Source organism: Piliocolobus tephrosceles, chromosome 14 (assembly GCF_002776525.5).
Source record: "Piliocolobus tephrosceles isolate RC106 chromosome 14, ASM277652v3, whole genome shotgun sequence".
Lineage (NCBI taxonomy): Eukaryota > Metazoa > Chordata > Mammalia > Primates > Cercopithecidae > Piliocolobus > Piliocolobus tephrosceles.
In genome coordinates, this window is record NC_045447.1 from 95859411 (window position 1) to 95877122 (window position 17712).

Genomic DNA, 17712 nt, shown 5'->3' on the forward strand with positions numbered 1-17712 from the left:
TAATAAAATGACTGCATGAAAGCCAGCACAGGGGATGGATTTGAGCTGGACTCCTGTCTTATTGTTGCTTTATTTACAATAAAAACCTTCTTTTCTGAAAAACCCAAATTAGGCAGTGAGCTTCTTTTCCCTAGTAACATTAGTTTTAATAATTTGAGTCAGTTCCTCTGATTGGAAATAGTCAAGGCTGACTTCAAAACAAAAAATGTAATGTTCATCATTTACAAAATGAAGTAAGTGGAAAGGAACTTTTTTAATTCTGCGTTTATGTAAGGCAAAAACATTCTGTAGATAAGACGGATTTGAGGACATATGTGATCCTGAGAGTGGCAATGCCTGGGTACAGCAAATATTCTAGGCAGTATTTCAGGCTTTCAACGCAGTGTAGTTGGTGGGGTTCAAGTTAAGGGCTCCAAACAGGAAAGCAGGACTTGGGTAATGCCTGGTTTACTGTTGGAACAAACTGAAAATTCCACTAAGATAAATATATGACAGGAAAAAGGATGGACTTGGGAAATGGAGTGGCAGGATAGGGCAAAGGGACCCAGAGAGCCCAGGAGAGTCGGCTGGGCTGGTGGGGTTGGGGCTGTGGACACACCCTCCTTTTGTTGCTCCCTCCACCCTCAGAAACGCTCTGTGACTCTTCCATGCTCTGTGATGCAGGCCTGGGTTTATAGTTAAGCCTGGGCACCCTCAGTGCTCAGTTGCTTCAGGCAGCCGAGCTATTCAGACCATGGAGAATATCCTCTGTTTTCTGAACAGCTATACTGAGACAGGGCTGAGCCCTGACTCACACTGCTTGGATATTGACCCCAACTTCATCTGCTTGAGTGGGTTGGGGTTGTTTATACTGTACTTGTTCTACGTGGTATTGACCCTGTATTCGTCACCCAGTGAAAAAAATAATGACATCCAAAAGGTAAGGAACTGTGGGTGAACATCCAAGAGAGATGCCCTGTTGTTGTTTCCCAATCCTATTCCCACATTTCTAAATAAGTTTGGTTGGTTCAGAGACATGTCTTAGATGGGAAGTCTGAAGAGAGGATAGAACTTCACTCTTCTGTGGCAGAGGTTGGGCAGACGTAGGGGTTCAGGAGGACTAAGGTTTCCGTCTGTAGCTCATAGACTACCTATCTGGCTGTGGTGGAGAGGTCCAGGATAAAATCCCAAACACAGTAATTCTGTGGTCCCACATGGGATTATTTAGAGAGTGTGGGCTCTCTGAAGGAGAACAGTCTCTGCTGAAATTTGATCATGAGTCACATTCCCATGTCACCTGTCATTCAGCAAAGCCTTCCTTCATGTTGGGCTGACCAGAGGAGTAATGCTGAGAGTCTCTGAGCAGAGGCTGGAGCCAGAGCTCTGTCTCTGGGACACTTGTCCTGTGAGGGAGCACAGATGTGACTGTTGGACTCTGAGCCCTGGATGAGGACTTCTAAGTCAGCACATCAAGTGTGGCTCTCACAGAAGAAATCATCTTTCAGTTTTCAGAGAAGGGAAAATGGGAAATATTTTATCACCTTTAAAAATTGATAAAAAGAACATATTTCTATTAATTAGGGAGTCATATCATTCTTGTATAATGAATGAATGAATGAATGAATGAGTTTCATAGAGTGTGAGAGAAGTGAGTCCCAGTCTGTCATTATCTTTCTTTTGTTCTCAGCATCAGGGCAGAGCCAGGAGGAGAAGGAAAAGTGTGACATTTAAAGGTAATGCCAGCCTCCTCTATCTGAGCTTCAGGGTGACCCTTCCTGTCTCTTTCATGAGGAACTCAGTCCCATGATTTCTTAGAATGTCAGTTACTAGACAGTCTCAGAAAACAGAGCCCTCAGAAGAGAGGCTCATGGGAAAGCAATCAGACACGAGACACTACTCATAGGCCCTGCTCTGCCCATTCATGGGCATGACAAGTGATGGACCTGCCCAATGGGTGTTGCCCAACTGGTGGCCAACTGAGATATCAAGGAAGGACTACTGGTTGACTTGGAGTCAGAGCTTCTGCCTCAGAACTTTGCATAAGTACTTTGACTTCCTCGATGCTCGGATTCCTCCTGGAGGTAACCACTGATGTGTTTCACGTGGTGCTTTTGAGCATCACATAGGGTAATGTATGTGAAAGTTTACTAATGATTCCACATACACATGTGAACTTGTGAAAATTATCAATGACTATTTGCCCTTTTCTACTGATTCTTGGGGCTATCAGAGTTTAATATCCCAAGGGTCTTCCACAGAGCGACTTCTGTATGAGCCCTGTGCCTCTACGTTCATCGCATATAACATACTCTTCTGGTTCCCTAGACCGGAAAAGTTTCCAGAGGGAAGCAGAAGAGGAAAAGAAGCTACTTTCTCTTCTGAAAAGGTGATTAATCGTTCCCCTTGTGTCCTGTTCCCACCCCCTCCTTTTTTTTCCCCCCTAGCATGTTCTATTCATTTCAGGGATTCCTTGTAGCCTGCTGTAGTTTTGGGAGTGGGTAGCCATAGAAATGGGCATGTGAATGAATGCTTTGGGGAGTGGCTATAGTGAGGTCATATGACCTCATATATGGTGAGGTCATGGGTGGGGGGCGATGCAAAGCGGGTAGCAGGATTCAGGGGGCCCCACCCCTGCCAAGCTAACAGACCCTCCTTTCCTTGTTTTGGTCCTGGCTGCAGCTTTGGACCTCCTGTTTCCTGCAGTCTCCTGGGCCAGCATCATGATACCATCCGCTTTCGTCGACTGTTATGCCCAGACCCTGTCTGTCAGGTGTGTAACAGAGCAACTGCTGATATCCAGCAACTGCTGTCTCGGGAGTCCCTGAAAGATGCTGCTCCTTCTGTGTCCCCTTTGACTTCTGGAGATTCTGTGACTGAGTCATCGTTCACTCTGTCTTCCACCCCCTCAGCAACCCCTACAGAAGACCTAATATTGTCCCCTCGGCCTAAGCTGTCCCCACCACCCCAGTTAATTCTCTCACCTGACTTGATCACCTCCTTAGCTGACTTGTTTTCACCCTCACCACTGAGGGACCCTCCGCCACCACAGCCTGTTTCTCCCCTGGATTCCAAGTTCCCCGTAGACCATTCCCCACCCCAACAGCTTCCCTCTCCCCTTCTGCCACCACATCACATTCAGAGAGTGGAGCCCAATCTCCACCCTGTGGCCAGTTTGTCTCTGAACACCATCTTTTCACTTGACTCTACCCAATGCCAAGATAATTCCCAGGCCATGAATCCCACTGATTCATGTGCTCATCATCACAAACCACCAATCCCATCTGCTTTACCACTGGAAGACTGCTCTGTGACTCAGTCGAAATCAAGACTCACCATTTTGAAGCCTTTTGCAGAGATGTCATCTCTAGGTGGCTCTGGTGGGACATCCACCTATGCCCCAATAATCAAAGGCATTGACCATTCATGCCCAGCATCTTCAGAATTCTCCTGGTGGCAGCCTCATGCCAAGGGCTCTTTTTCCTCCAATTTTGTGCCATCTGATTTCATAGAGGAGCTTCTTACCCTTCATTCTTCTGAGGCCTCTTTAGGGGGGCACTCTGTGGCCAACGTCATACAGCCTGTTAACATCTCCTTTGTCAGTCAGGACATTCTGGCACTCCTGGAAAGACAAGTCAAAAAAAGGTGTGATTTCCTGATGTGGAAAGAAAATGGAAAGAAACCAGGATCTTTCCCAACACAACTTAGACAAAACTACCAACTAAATTCTTCACGGAAAGTGTTAGCCTCAATTGCTGATAAGCATGACATGGCAGAATTCTTATCTTTTGGGGCCAGTAAAGGCAAACTAGAGGGGCAGCGCATCCATCAGCAGCCCCCATATTCTAAGTGCTTTGAGGACCATTTAGAACACAAATATGTGCAGCTCTTCTGGGGTCTCCCATCTCTGCACAGCGAGTCTCTTCACCCTACGGTTCTTGTCCAACATGGCTGTTCCTCCATGTTTGTATTCTTCAATGGCATTACAAATACATCTATATTCCATAAATCCCCAGTACTTCCCCCTCCCCAACCTCTGTCCTTGCCCAATACCCAAGCTCTACCCTTGCCTCAAACCCTGACCCGAGGTCAGTCGCCACATCTCACTGAGGTCCAGTCCCAGGCTCAACATCAATCTCCACTCCCAGCCCTACTCCCTAGTCCTCCATTCCTGATTAGGATCTGTGGAGTGTGTTTTCATAGACCCCAAAATGAGGCACAGTCTCTTACGCCATCTGAAATTAATGATCTGGAGTGTAACGTGTTGCAGAAAGTGCAGGAAAGTGTGTGGGGTTTACCCTCTGTGGTTCAAAAATCCCAGGAAGACTTTTGTCCTCCAGCTCCCAATCTTGCATTGGTCAGAAAGTCCTTCAAGGTTCATGTTCCCATCTCCATCATTCCTGGAGATTTTCCACTGAGCTCTGAGGTAAGGAAGAAACTAGAGCAACACATTCGAAAGAGGCTCATCCAGCGCAGATGGGGCCTGCCCCATAGAATCCATGAGTCTCTGTCATTGCTACGTCCTCAGAGCAAAATTTCGGAGCTATCTGTGTCAGAGAGCATTCAAGGACCCTTACATAGCTCTTCGGTTGAGGGTCAGAGCCTCAATGTTCCAAAGAAGTTCGGATCAATCATCCCTAGAACCTTCCATGAGAGGAGCTCAAATATGCTTTCCCTGGAGAATGTGGGGAATTATCAGGGATACAGACAGGAGAATGGCCCCAAAAATTATCTGTTGCATGATCCAAAGACATCTTCAGATGAGAATCCGAGGTCTAAGTCTGAGAGAGACCTGAACACTCATATGATGCATCTGTCAGGGAATCATTCAGGGGAGAGCCTAGGTCAGAAACAACTTGAAAATGCCTTGACAGTACATTTGAGCAAGAAATTTGAGGAAATCAATGAGGGTCGAATGCCTTGGACTGTGCATAGTTCATGGCATTCAGTCAAGCAGACAATGTCTCTTCCTGAGGAATCCCACAGCCAAATAAAACATCGAAATCTGGCAGCATTGGTGAGTGAGGACCACTGCGTTGATACTTCCCAGGAGATTTCCTTCCTTAGTCCCAACAAACAAAAGATGTTTGAAGCCCATATTAAATCCTTCCGTATGAGGATGCTGTGGGGCCTTCCTCGCAAGATCCTTGAATCCATAGAAATCTTCAAATCAAAAGAGGATCTTTCCACTTCCTTTTCCCATTTCGACATTCCATCCTCAGCCAGCTTTATTTCTCGGGATTCCAAAGTTGGCGTGTCTAAGTCTCGTAGACGAAGCTCTTTTCAAGGGGAAAAGTGGGGAACAACAAGCTCAGTCCCTGTCCTCGATGGCCCTCATCCTGTCACCTCACCTGTTAGCAAAGAAGGGCAGGACACCCTGAGAAGACAATATTCAGATACTGACCATGACTTTATAGAGTCAGATTCCAAAGATGGGGCCTCCACGCTGCTTAGAAGAGGCACTACAGATTTTCAAGGAGAAATATTAGAATCAACAAACACATTACCCATCCTTGGTCATTCTCCCCTCGTCACCTCACCTGTGGACCAAGAAAAGCAGGGGACCCTGAGAAGAGAATTTGCTGATACTGACAATGATCTTACAGAAAGTGTCCCAACAACTGAGGATGGCAGACAGACTTTTCTGCCCCCCACACACAGCGTCATAGACGAAGTCAGTCAGAAACAGACTGTACCGGCCAGTAGATGCAGCACAGAGCTGCCCATAATGCAAGCTGGAGTTGGCCATGAGTCAAGGGGTAAGAGAGAGAGTGCCAGTAATAATGTTAACAGGCTTCGGGGCAGTAGAGAGACCTTTCCTGTCACCAATGGGTCGAAGGAGATGTTCAAGGAAGAGGAGATCTGTGCTCTTCAATCACAAACTAGGAACAACTTCACATCCAGCAAGTCAGGAAGCTGCTCAGTGACAAATGTAAAAACAAGCACGTCTCATGAAACTGAAATTTTCCCACCAAGGGTATCAGTTCCCCAAGATCCTAAATCATTATATCTTAAAAATCAGATGCTGAGCCAGTTAAAGTTGGTCCAGAGGAAGGATAGCCAACCTCAGAGCCATTTCACTGACACGTCTCTTGCCTTCGAGAACTTGAGTTCCAAGGACTTACTGACTCATCCCCAGGGCATCTCGAGTAGGGATATGGGAACTTCCCAGGTGTTGCATGTCCACTTGGAAGACAGAGGGATCCGTGTGGCACAGCAGCAGGAGCCCAGGGTCCCTACCCATGTCTTACAGAAGTGTCAAGTTAAGAATTTCCCACCAGCTATAAAGAGAGTGAGCCCTATGAGACCCAAAGGAGGAGAGCTTGGTGGAGGGGATGCAGGGTTGGGGACATCCCAACTCAGGAGAAAGAGCCACGCTATTCATGACAAGACATCAGGGGAGGTGCTTGGGAGCAAATCTTCCCCAACCTTGAAAACACAGCCTCCTCCTGAAAACCTTTTCAGAAAATGGATGAAGACCTTTTTGCAGCGGTTTAACAAACCCAGCATAGCATATGAAGAACAAGAAAGTTCCCGGGCAAAGGGTAGCTCCCTGTCATCATCTGTGCAGAATAGAGGTCGAGTTACAAGAAGAGCTGCCTTTATTGGGACCACTGAAGGTCAGAAAATTAGGAAAGACACTAAAGATTCCCTAGAGGAGAAGCTGGGGCATAGGCATGGGATAGATGTCACTTGTCCCCAAGAGCCCCTTTCCTTCCCAGTGGAGCTTGGGAAAGCTCAGCACAACCCAGAAGTGCAGGTCAGAGCAGAGCCTGTCCTGGGCTATCCCTGCAACTACACCGCTCCCTCCTGCAAAGTGACATGTACCAAATCTTACAGCCAACAAGCTATCTTTGTTGGCCAGAATTATCCTACAAGGATTAGACAGATCACAGACAAGGACAGACAGCCTGAGAAAGTTGAGGCATTTAAGGGGAAGATATTGTGTCAAAGGCATCCCCAATCCATGCCCCACAAGGAAGCCTATGCCACATTCAAACCCCCCTTGCCAGCATCAGCCCAGCCTGGTGTGTCCAGCTGTCCCAACCAGTGCTAAAAGCACTGTGTTCAGTGATGTGCCTTTACTAACTGGACAGAAAATGCTTCCGAAGCATTTCCAGGGAGGAAAATTTCCCCCCACAAAATAATTCATTCCTTGTTGAGAATCTTGATTCTCCCTAATAAATGTTCTAATAAGAAGGATGTCTTTTCTGTGTACTGCATTGCGGGGTATAGGTTTTGGGTAACTGAAGCTTGTGGTTAAGGAAACGTAGTAGTTATCTCAGCTCTTACTGACTCCCTAGTGTGAGTTTTAAAATGTGCCCAATCCCCTGGAGCTCTTGTGGAGGAAAGAGTATCATGTGCCTCCAAAAGCCCCTTCTCTCCCTGATGAAGTCTGAGGAGATGAGCTGTTTTCTATCTCTTTGCTTGAGACTTACTGATACCGTATGGCAGCCTGCACCTTCCTCTCCATTCACTGCTTCATATCCTTTAGAACAGTAAGGAAGGCAGGCCTTCTGATCTGAAGAGAGGGTGAAGTACAGGTACATTTTTCAAAAATAGTGGTTTAATCTCTATTTTAAAAAAGTTGTCACTGATCACAGGATCATATAAGTTGGTGGGAGTGTTTGGGGTATTGCTGGTTGGGGTAGAGTGTCAGGAACACTGGATGCTGCTTAAGAGTTTGAAAAGCAGGGCATCCTCATGATTTAGGGAAGCACATTTTTGACCCTAATGCTGAGGTCTTTCTACTAATAAGTCACTTGGGGAAGTAGTTCCCCTCCCTGTGTATTTCTCCATGCTGCCTGGATTGATGGCATTTTTACTAAGCAAAAAGATCACCTAGCTGTCTGTGGCAGGAATGTTGACCAGGCAACCACCTATCTCCTAGGGTAAAATAAAGCTGAGGGTAAGGCAAAGATGCCTTGGAATGAATGAGAAAGTAAGAAAAAAGTGAAGCTAGGAAAGGATGAGCATGCTGGTAGAAAAAGGTTTATGCCCTTCATGCCCATATCAGTACCCTTTCTCAATCTAGATCTAGGCACCACCCCCTTGAGGTTTGCCAGGGTGCTGCAGAGCTTACAGATGCCATTTTGGCAGAAGTGTACATGGGGCTGTTCTTTAAGTACTTAAAACAGTATCTGCAGGGCTGTTGTTAACATGGCATCCCTCTCTTTAGAGAAGGCGATCTTTGTGCCTTCCTTCTAGCCGTGTTAATGGCAGCATGCAAGATCTTCCCTTAGTGTATACAGTGCACCTGTCAGGGTGGAGGTGTCACCTATGATCTTCATGGGCTTTGTGGAATATAATATTGTCTAAAACACCTGCAGCTCATGGTCCAGAGGTTAGTCCTGGACTACGCATGAGGTTTACAGATATTTGGGGGCTTACTATGAATCTTTACAGAATGCTCTGTATTTCTAAGAGTGTGCACATATGCACTCTTAAAATATTAGGGGTCTGAAGAGAAGGCAACTCCACATATCCAGACTGGGACTAGTAAATGAGGTGAGTTTTCTAGAGATCACTTGAGGTAGGTTTTCAAGAAAAATTGTGAATGCTTGGTGTCAAAACAAAAACAAAAGAAAAGAAAAGAGAGCAAAACAAAACAGATATCTGCTATAGCTCCCTCGCCATCCTTCTCTTTTCCTATCCATGCTTATGCCACTGACCCTGCAGTGTCTGAAGATTAGGATTGCAGAAATAATTCAGATTCTGTGAAGGCCTTAAGAAGCACACAATTGGAATAAAGCCCAGAGCAAAGAGCTTGTGGATGTGGAGAATCCATGGAGGACCCAAACATCCATGTGGATAGACTTGCCAATAACCTGGCCTAATTGCTGTGTTATTCCATCTTAGGATCCTTTACCTCCATTCCAGTTCAGTTACTGCTACACCCAGAAGCTATCATCAGAAACATCTAAAAGTTGTCATCAGAAACACCTCTTTTTTTGGAGGCAGAGTCTTGCTCAGTTGCCCGGGCTGGTGTGCAGTGGCATGTTCTTGACTCACTGCAACCTCCGCCTACCAGATTCAAGCGATTCTCCTCTGCCTTAGCGTCTTGAATAGCTGGGATTAAAGACACATGCCACGATGCCCGGCTGTTTTGTTCTGTTTGTTTTTTTTTTTTTTTTGTAGACATAAGGTTTCACCATGTTGGCTAGGCTGGTCTTGAACTCCTGACCTCAAGTGACCTGCCTGCCATGGCTTCTCAAAATGCTGGGATTATAGGCATGAGCCACCATTTCTGACCTCGTTAAAATCACCTCTACATCTGTAATAATATAGTCTAACATTCTACCCTTTGACCTCATCCTACTGTCCTTCCAGCCTGGGCCCTCAATTTGTCAAATTTTCACACTGAGTTATTATTTTTCTACTTATCTATCTACTAAGTTCTTGTCTTAATTTCCTTCTTCTTCAGTGCAGATTTTATGGTCTATCCTATAACCAATATTTAAAAAGCCCTATTTGAAATATGCCTTATCCAATTCCCTTTAATCCTTCCTGTCTGACAAAATCCCATCTCTCTGCCTTTTCCATAAATGTCTTCCCTTAAATGACCAATCACTATTGGATTAAATCTCACAATTCTACTGACACCGTGATAAATGCATGGTCAGCCTTAGCACTACCTGGAAATAATTCACTCATTCATCCAAAAATACTTATCCTGTGCTTACTAACAGAGAACAATACTAATGAAGCTTTGGTCATTTTTCCTTAGTCCACTTTGTCATCCATGCTACTCAAATGTATTTCAAACCTTCTGCACTTTTCCCAAGTTTAGGCCATCTCCACTTACTCAGCAGATGTGCTGGCCTCACCACTCAGAGAAACTAGAATCCATTGGATGTAAACGTTTCATAAAAAATTCTTCAAGAAACTATATCCATTGCTCCTTTGTTTCCTTCCAAGGTTTCTTCATTTTTTTTTTTTTTGAGATGGAGTCTTGCTCTGTTGCCCAGGCTGGAGTGCAGTGGCGCGATCTCGGCTCACTGAGACCTCTGCCTCCTGGGTTCAAGTGATTCTCCCAACTCAGGCTCCTGAGTAGCTGAGATTACAGTTGTGCGCCACCACACCTGGCTAAATGTTGTATTTTTAGTATAGATGAGATTTCTGCTTGTTAGCCAGGCTGCTTTTGAACTTCTTACCGCAGGTGATACGCCTGCCTTGGCCTCTCAAAGTGCCAGGATTACAGGTGTGAACCATCGTGCTCGACCACCTTGCAAGGTTTCTATCTTCAGAGGAATTACACTTCCTGAAATGTCTCTACTGAGTGATAGCGAAACTCTAGTCTTTTTACTGATCCATTCTTGCCTTGTAATAGGTACACAGTATATGCTTTAAATGGGTGAATTTTGTGATATGTGTACTATATTGCAATAAAACTTAAAGGATTTAAAAAGAAGAAGTTCTTGAGGATAACAAGAATGCAAGAGGGTACACCAAAAGGAGTTAACACATTTTTGGAAGATGAAAACCTGGTGGAGGAGCGAGAACTTATTTATCAAATAGACAAAGCACCAGCTTTTCTTATTGCTGCTTCCTTCATGAGGCACTGAACATGTTTTATTTCTTAAATCCTTTCATTGAAGGGATGGTTAAACATACACAAGAGCAGGTAGAACAATATAACTCCTCATGTACCCACCACTTTCACAATTATCATTTGGTATGGATGGTACATCCCATCTTTTACACTATGATTAAAGCATAAAAGTCCATTTAAACATCTTGCCATCCATCTCTTAGAAGATATGCCATGTACCATCTGTCAGTGCTGTCACATTCCTTTGATACTTATCACATGAGGAAGACACTTCTGTACAACAGATGTACACAACATTAGTGACAAACACATTGAGCTTTAGTGGCTTTGGCAATCAGTTCTCCTTTGACTTTAAGTCAACTCCAAACAGTCATTTGAATTCCTACCCACAGTCCACATGAGAAGCAATCTTACGGAGCAAATTCAGTGTACAATATTGCAGTCCCTTAATCACATAGTAACTATAGCTGGAAAAAAAAAATGAGTAGAAAACTACATGTTGCTAAAACTTTGAGATTGTCATATAAATGTTTTCTAATATTTAAAAGAATTTTTTTCTATCACACATTTAAAATGAGTTTTCATGTTTCCACTTAAAGTAGATCAAATATACTTGTTTATCTCCCCTCCTTCCCAAAATGCCATTAAGAGTAAAGGATTATACGAAAAGATGCTCGACATCATTAGTCTGATCAGAGAAATACAAATAAAAATGACTATGAGATAACCACTTCACATCTATTAGGATGGCTGGAATAAAAAAGATAAGTGTTTCAGATAATCTGGAGAAATTGGAAGCCTCATCCACCAAGAGTGGGAATGTGAAATGGGGCAGCTGCTTTGGAAAACAGGCAGTTCCTCAAAATGTTGGCATGTAACCCAGCAAATCCACTCCTAAGTATATACCAAGAGAAATGAAAACATGTGCGTGCAAAGAAACTTGTACACAAAGTGTTTGGTGTGTCTGTTGTTTTCCCCAGTGGTTAATCTTTGGCCCTTTGGCAGTGGCTTGTTCATTTGCTTTTTTTGTGTTTTTAATGAAAGTCCTTTGTGTAGCTACTTCTCTGCCCTGAGAATGTTCTGAGTTAGGTGAAACAAAGGCATGCCCCTTGGATCAGCTCTTCAAGGACTTCCCAGACAGATCAAAACAGACCAACTGAACTACTTAGAACAAGGTTTGCTCTGCTTTTTCCTCTGGAACCAGGTGCCCACACTCTGTGCAGGGTCTGATATCTTCAAGGCTGCCACTGGGCTGGGGGCGAGATGGAGCAATGGTAAGTTAAAAATGCTACAATGCTTTGTACAGTGTTTTAGTGGTTTTTCTCCTTGTTAGCCTTTGCTTGGCTGCAGTAAACCTTTGCCATCTTCCAGAGTTTTGACAAGGTTGATTCCGACTGTTTTTGCCAGGTTTCTTTGTGTATCTGAGGAGGGTCAGCTTCTCAGAATTCTCTAGTCTGCCATTTTGCTGATACCACTCCCCTATGTCCAGCTTTCTTTTGATCAAGATAGTTTATCTTTTCCTGTTTTTTTTTTTTTTTTTTTTTTTTTTTATTGCATACAGTTCATTTCTTTATATTTAAAGTGGTTTTCTTTTAGGCATCATATAGTTAGGTCTTACTTTTTAATCTAGTCTGACAATTTCTGTCTTTTAATGAGTGATTAGAACATGATAGGCACATTTCTTGCCACCTAAAGATGTCCATGTCCCAGTTTCTGGAACGTAAGGATATATTACTTTACATGGCATAAGGGAATTAAGTTTTCAGATGGAATTAAGGTTGCTTATCAGTAGACCTTAAAATAGAGAAGATTCTGAATTATCCATATGGGCCTTATCTAATGATATGAGCCCTAAAATCTAAAACTTTAGAGAGATTTAAAGACAGAAGAGGCAGGAGCAATTCAAACTGTGAGAGAGTCTCTGAACTTCTCTTGCTCGTCTTGAAGATGGAGGTAGGGGACCATGACCTAAGGCAGAAGGCAATCTTTAGAAGCTCAAACAGCCTGACAGATAGCAGGTAAATGGAAACATCAGGCAATGAATTCTGCGAACAACCTGAATGAGCAAGGAAACAGATTCTCTTATAGAGTCTTCAAAAAAGAATTGTGTTCTCATCTTGCTTTTAGCCTAGTAAGACCAGTACCAGACTTCTGATATACAGAACTGTAATATAATAAATTTGTGTTGCTTTAAGCCACTAAGTTTATGGTAATTTATTATGGCAGCAGTAGAAAACGAATGCAGACCATTTATATATAGTGTGATTATTGATATAGTTGGGTTTCAATCTACTTTATAGGTTCACAGCAAAATTGTATGCAAGGTACAGAGATTTTCCATACATCCTCTGCCCTCACACATGCACAACCTCTCCCGTTATCAACATCCTCCACCAGAATGGTACATTTGGTGGACCTACATTGGCACATTATTATCCAGAGTGTGTAATCTACATTAGGGTTCATTCTTGATGTTGTGCATTCTGAATCTTCTGTGATACCGTTTTTCTCCTTTTGGAAGGCTTATTGGCAATAACTTTCTTCAGTGGTTGTAGTGGTTGTTTTAGAGTTTACACATCTTTAATTTATAACAGTTTTGTTATTGTTGTTTTTTGTTTCTTTGAGACCGAGTCTAGCTCCGTTGCTAGGCTGGAGTGCAGTGGCGCTATCTTGGACCACTGCAACCTCTGCCTTCTGGGTTCAAGTGATTCTCCTGCCTTAGTCTTCCAACTGGCTGGGATTACAGGCACAGTCCGCCATGCCCAGCTAATTTTTGTATTTTTAGTAGAGATGGGGTTTCACCATGTTGGCCAGGATGGTTTCAATCTCCTGACCTCATGATCCACCCACCTTGGCCTCCCAAAGTACCGGGATTACAGGCGTGAGCCACCTCGCCTGGCCACCAGTCTGTGTTTGATATATCACTTCCTGTAGTGTTTCTCTCACGTTCACTTGGCTTATTCTATTGAAAATACCTGTTTAAGTGTATGTCTCCCTGGATTTGTTAGAACTCTTTTGAATGCAGGTTGATAGAATTCCAACCCAAGTAGCTTAAATAGAAAACAATGATATGATGGCCTTGTATTGAGTATTTGCTAATCCCTGAAACAAAAAATGTAGCCATATGGCTAGAAATGTTGATGGGCCAGATTGGGTTGTGGACTTATCCCTAGGATAAGAAGGGCACCGGGTTGAATGCCCCTAAAACAACATGACGTAGGGGTATAACTCCTGGAAGATCAGGGTAGTTGGATGGAAAAGCATGCTTGAGAAATACTAGAGTTCTCATTGTCCATGTATTCCTGAAATCAGTTTCTTTAGGACAGGTGGTATTTTAATTGTTTTTTTCATGTAAGTAATAATGCATCATTATATTATCGGAGTTTAAAAAGATAAAACAGTCTCCATAAGTCTAAATACCTCCACTGATCATTCCTTTCTAGGAGGTAAACTCTTCATGATCACGATTTTCAGTGTGGTGTGCATTGCATTCTGTGCTGTGCATTGACCTAGAATATTTATAGTTTATTTATTCATTTTACATAAAAAGAGATCACATTATGCATATTACTCTGCAGCATGGTTCTTTTATTCAACAAATATCTTGTCATTCTATGTATAATAATGCATATAGATGTACTTCATGCTTTGTAACTGCTGTGTAGTATTTCTTTAAATGAATAGTTCATATTTTTTCGATTGTTGAATATTTCCTATTTTTTATTATTAACAATACTGCCATGAACATCCTTCTATATGCTTTATTGTGCACATTTTCAAGTGCTTCTCTCGTGTATATGCCTAGAAATGAAATTTCTGTGTCAGACTGTTCACATTTATAAAACATGTATTATTATTTATTTTAAAAAATATATAGTTTGAGTAGGAAATAAATACACATGGTAAAAAAATCCAGCAACAACTGAAAAGTTATGTAATGAAAAGTAGTCTCCCTCAATCTTGAACAGACTTGGTTGGTGCTTTACTTTCATTGCGTGTTAAATATTATAAGTCAGCTATTAATATTTTAAATATATCTTTCAATTTGTGTTTGTCTAATATTTCTTCATGTTTAGTTTCAGGATATATGCCTTTGGTATAAATAGCATACCAGTTAGTCTGACTTCTTCTCATTTTATACTGTTAGGTGATACATGGTTTATAATCCTATTTCTGATGTTTTTCAGTTTAATCGTTTGTTAAGTGTTGTCTGCCAGACTTTAACATTGTAAAGTTCTCTCTTCTTTTTTGTAATTACTGTTTTGTACACTTTGAGACTGTATAAATATTTTGTTATTTGTCAAACTTTTCATTTATTCATTCATTTATATTCTTATGAACTCATGGTTTTCAATTTTATTTAGTTAATTAAAATCTGTTACTATCATTATTTATTTTGATGTTCATATTGTCATAGGTTTGAATAGTGGGAGCCCCTTCAAACTGATGTCTGTGTCCTTTTGACATATCTCCATCATTGTTTGAACATTTTGTTACTTTGCTATCCAGCAATATGTGTTCGGGTCATCTTGTATTTTTCCTGCACAAATCCTAGAATTAGCCATTTCTCCAAGATACCCTAGTTCCATTTGCTGGAGAATGATATTTAGAAGCCAGTATATAGATACTAAGTGTGTTCATTGCTATTGGGGTATCAGTGCTCCCATGCTTTCTCAGTGTACAGATTTATCTATCTATCTGTATATATGTATTTATATTATATTTATTTCTGTATCTATCTATATACATTGAAAACTATGAGTTCATACCTATACCTTAAGTTCTTACCAAATATCCAACACCACAGTGTTCATTTTAGTTTGCTTTCTCTTCCTCTTTCTCTCTTTTTCCAGCGGTATGAAATCTAGTTCTTATTCTTCTTTAAACAGGGAACACTTGTGATATTTGATAGACTGATATTAATTCTTTTGCTCACTTGGGGTATACTAGTGGCAGTAATCATGCAACATGAACACGTGGATGATAGAGATTTATTTGACAGTTGAATCTGAATGTATCCTCTTGGAACATAACAAAAGGACTAAAATCTCTAATTTCACATTTGTAGATATTTATACTGTGTTATCACTACCAAGAGAAGCAAAATCCTAATTTGATTCTCAGGAGATAATTATATTATTATGCTTTTTAAAACATAATGATGAAAATGAATTATGTGATATGAAACTGTCTATAAAACATCTTAGTGACTTTACATATTTAATGACAATAATAGCAACTGATTTCAAGGTTTAACTATGAGCAACTCTGACAGTGTATTTTAAGCATTTATTTAAAACATTTTCCCTTTAGTTGGAAAGTGTTTTTGATAATTGTTTAAGTGACCGCCTAACATTTTACTTCCCAAGATTTATGGTTAACATTAGAATCAGATCTAAAACATTATATACCTTTCATATTTATATGTTTTTAAGTTAAGTAATCTTTAATTAAAGGTGATATTTGATTCATTGATTATCTTATATTTCTTCCTAATACCTGCAGATATTTTAAATGCGGTATCAACTCTTCTTTTTCAGGTTTTTGGCCTGACATTTCTCCATTCACACACTTGCCTTTTCATATTTTTAAATACTATATTAATATATGCTGATGAGCCTGGATGTCTCTGAACTGAACTCCAACTTTGTATATCAAACAGTCTAATTCTATATTCATTTTAGATGTCAAATAGGAAGCTAAACTTAATACATACAAAACCAAAACCTTGTGTTTGTTTCTTTTTAAGATCAAACCTTATCCTCTCACATTTTCCCCTATCTCAGTAAATGGCAACATCCTTCTTTGAGTTTCTCAGGCCAGAAACTCTGGAGTCAGCTTTGACTTCTATCTCATTCTTATACTCTGTAATTGGTCCATCATAAAATTCTTCACAGTATATCCAGGATCTGTCCAATTCTATTTCCTTCTCATCTTTTGTAGTGGATCAAGCCACCATCATGTTTTGCCTGAATTCTTGTAGTAGCATCTTAATTGTCCTCCTGGTTCCATGCTTGCCTTTGGGTCTGTTCTCCACCTTGAAGCCAGAGTGATCTTTTTCAGATATATATTGTATTATGCCACTTCTCTGCTCAAAACTTTCAGAAGCTTCTTTTTCAACTCAGAAAAAAGCCCAATAGCCTTTGAATACCTTCTGTATGATCTAACGTCTCTCTATTTCTGTGGACCCATTTCCAGAATCTTTCCTTTACCTATTCTACTGTAGTCTCACTACTGGCCTTCTTGCTGTTCTTTTAAAGTACCAAGCATTTGCTTACCTCAGGGCCTTTGCAGTTGTTATTCCCTGAGGCTAGCATGCTCTTTACCATGATATCTGCCTGCCTAGATCCCTCCATTTTGTTCAGATTTCTATGCAAGCATCGCCTTATCAGAGAAAGTTTGCCTGACCACCTAAAGTAAAATAGCACCTACCTTTTCAAACTTCCTATCTCTCTTATCAGGTTTAATGTTTCTCCATAGTACTTGTCACTGTGTAACATATTTTAAATATAATATGTTATATATGTTATATATATAACACACACTATATACCATATACAGTATGTTTACTTATAGCCCTCACTAGATTATAAACTCCATGCAATCAGGAACTTTTATTTTCTTAATATGTGCCTCCTGTGTTTAGAACAGTGCCTAGAAAGTGATTGTTGTTCCATTAATATTTGTGGAATAAATAAATAAATTAAAACTCTTTCTGAGAGAAAGAATCCGTTGTGTTCGGATTTCAATAGTGTCAATCAAGTTAAGACATTTCCTGGTACTTTCTTCTCCTCTCTTTGCCTGACTCCGTCCTGGACGAAAGCAGAGGCAGCTTTATGTGTGGAGATGGGATTGGATGGGGAAGAAATTGCAAGGTGGGCACATGGAGGAGAAGGTTGTATCCTCTCCTCGTCCACTCTAGGTCTCCCTGCTGAAAAGCACTACCAATGTGGCAGAAGGAAGACATTTTAACTTAAAGTGAAGTTGGTGTTTTGATGGACACATTGTACAGGATGTTTTAATTACTGAGCTAGATTATTCTTGGCACTATGAATGACTTAAAAGAAGAATATTTAAGAACAGTCTGGGACCTTCCCTTACCTAGTATTTCCTTCAAAGGGCAAGAGAAAGATAAATCTCCAGATTGTTTATGAAGGGTCTGTGAGGGGAACAAATGAAAAATT

The 17712-nt window shown here is 41.4% G+C and overlaps 1 protein-coding gene across 1 annotated transcript; it reads left to right on the forward strand.

The window, feature by feature from the left end:
* The first annotated feature begins 649 nt into the window (after window positions 1–649).
* Window positions 650–7179, forward strand: LOC111543433 (spermatogenesis-associated protein 31D1-like). The gene is made up of 4 exons (XM_023213425.2): window positions 650–919; window positions 1667–1712; window positions 2305–2365; window positions 2659–7179. Exons 1-4 carry the CDS (start codon window positions 734–736, stop codon window positions 7031–7033), a joined length of 4668 nt encoding a protein of 1555 aa, XP_023069193.2. The 5' UTR covers window positions 650–733; the 3' UTR covers window positions 7034–7179.
* The last annotated feature ends 10533 nt before the right edge of the window (window positions 7180–17712 follow it).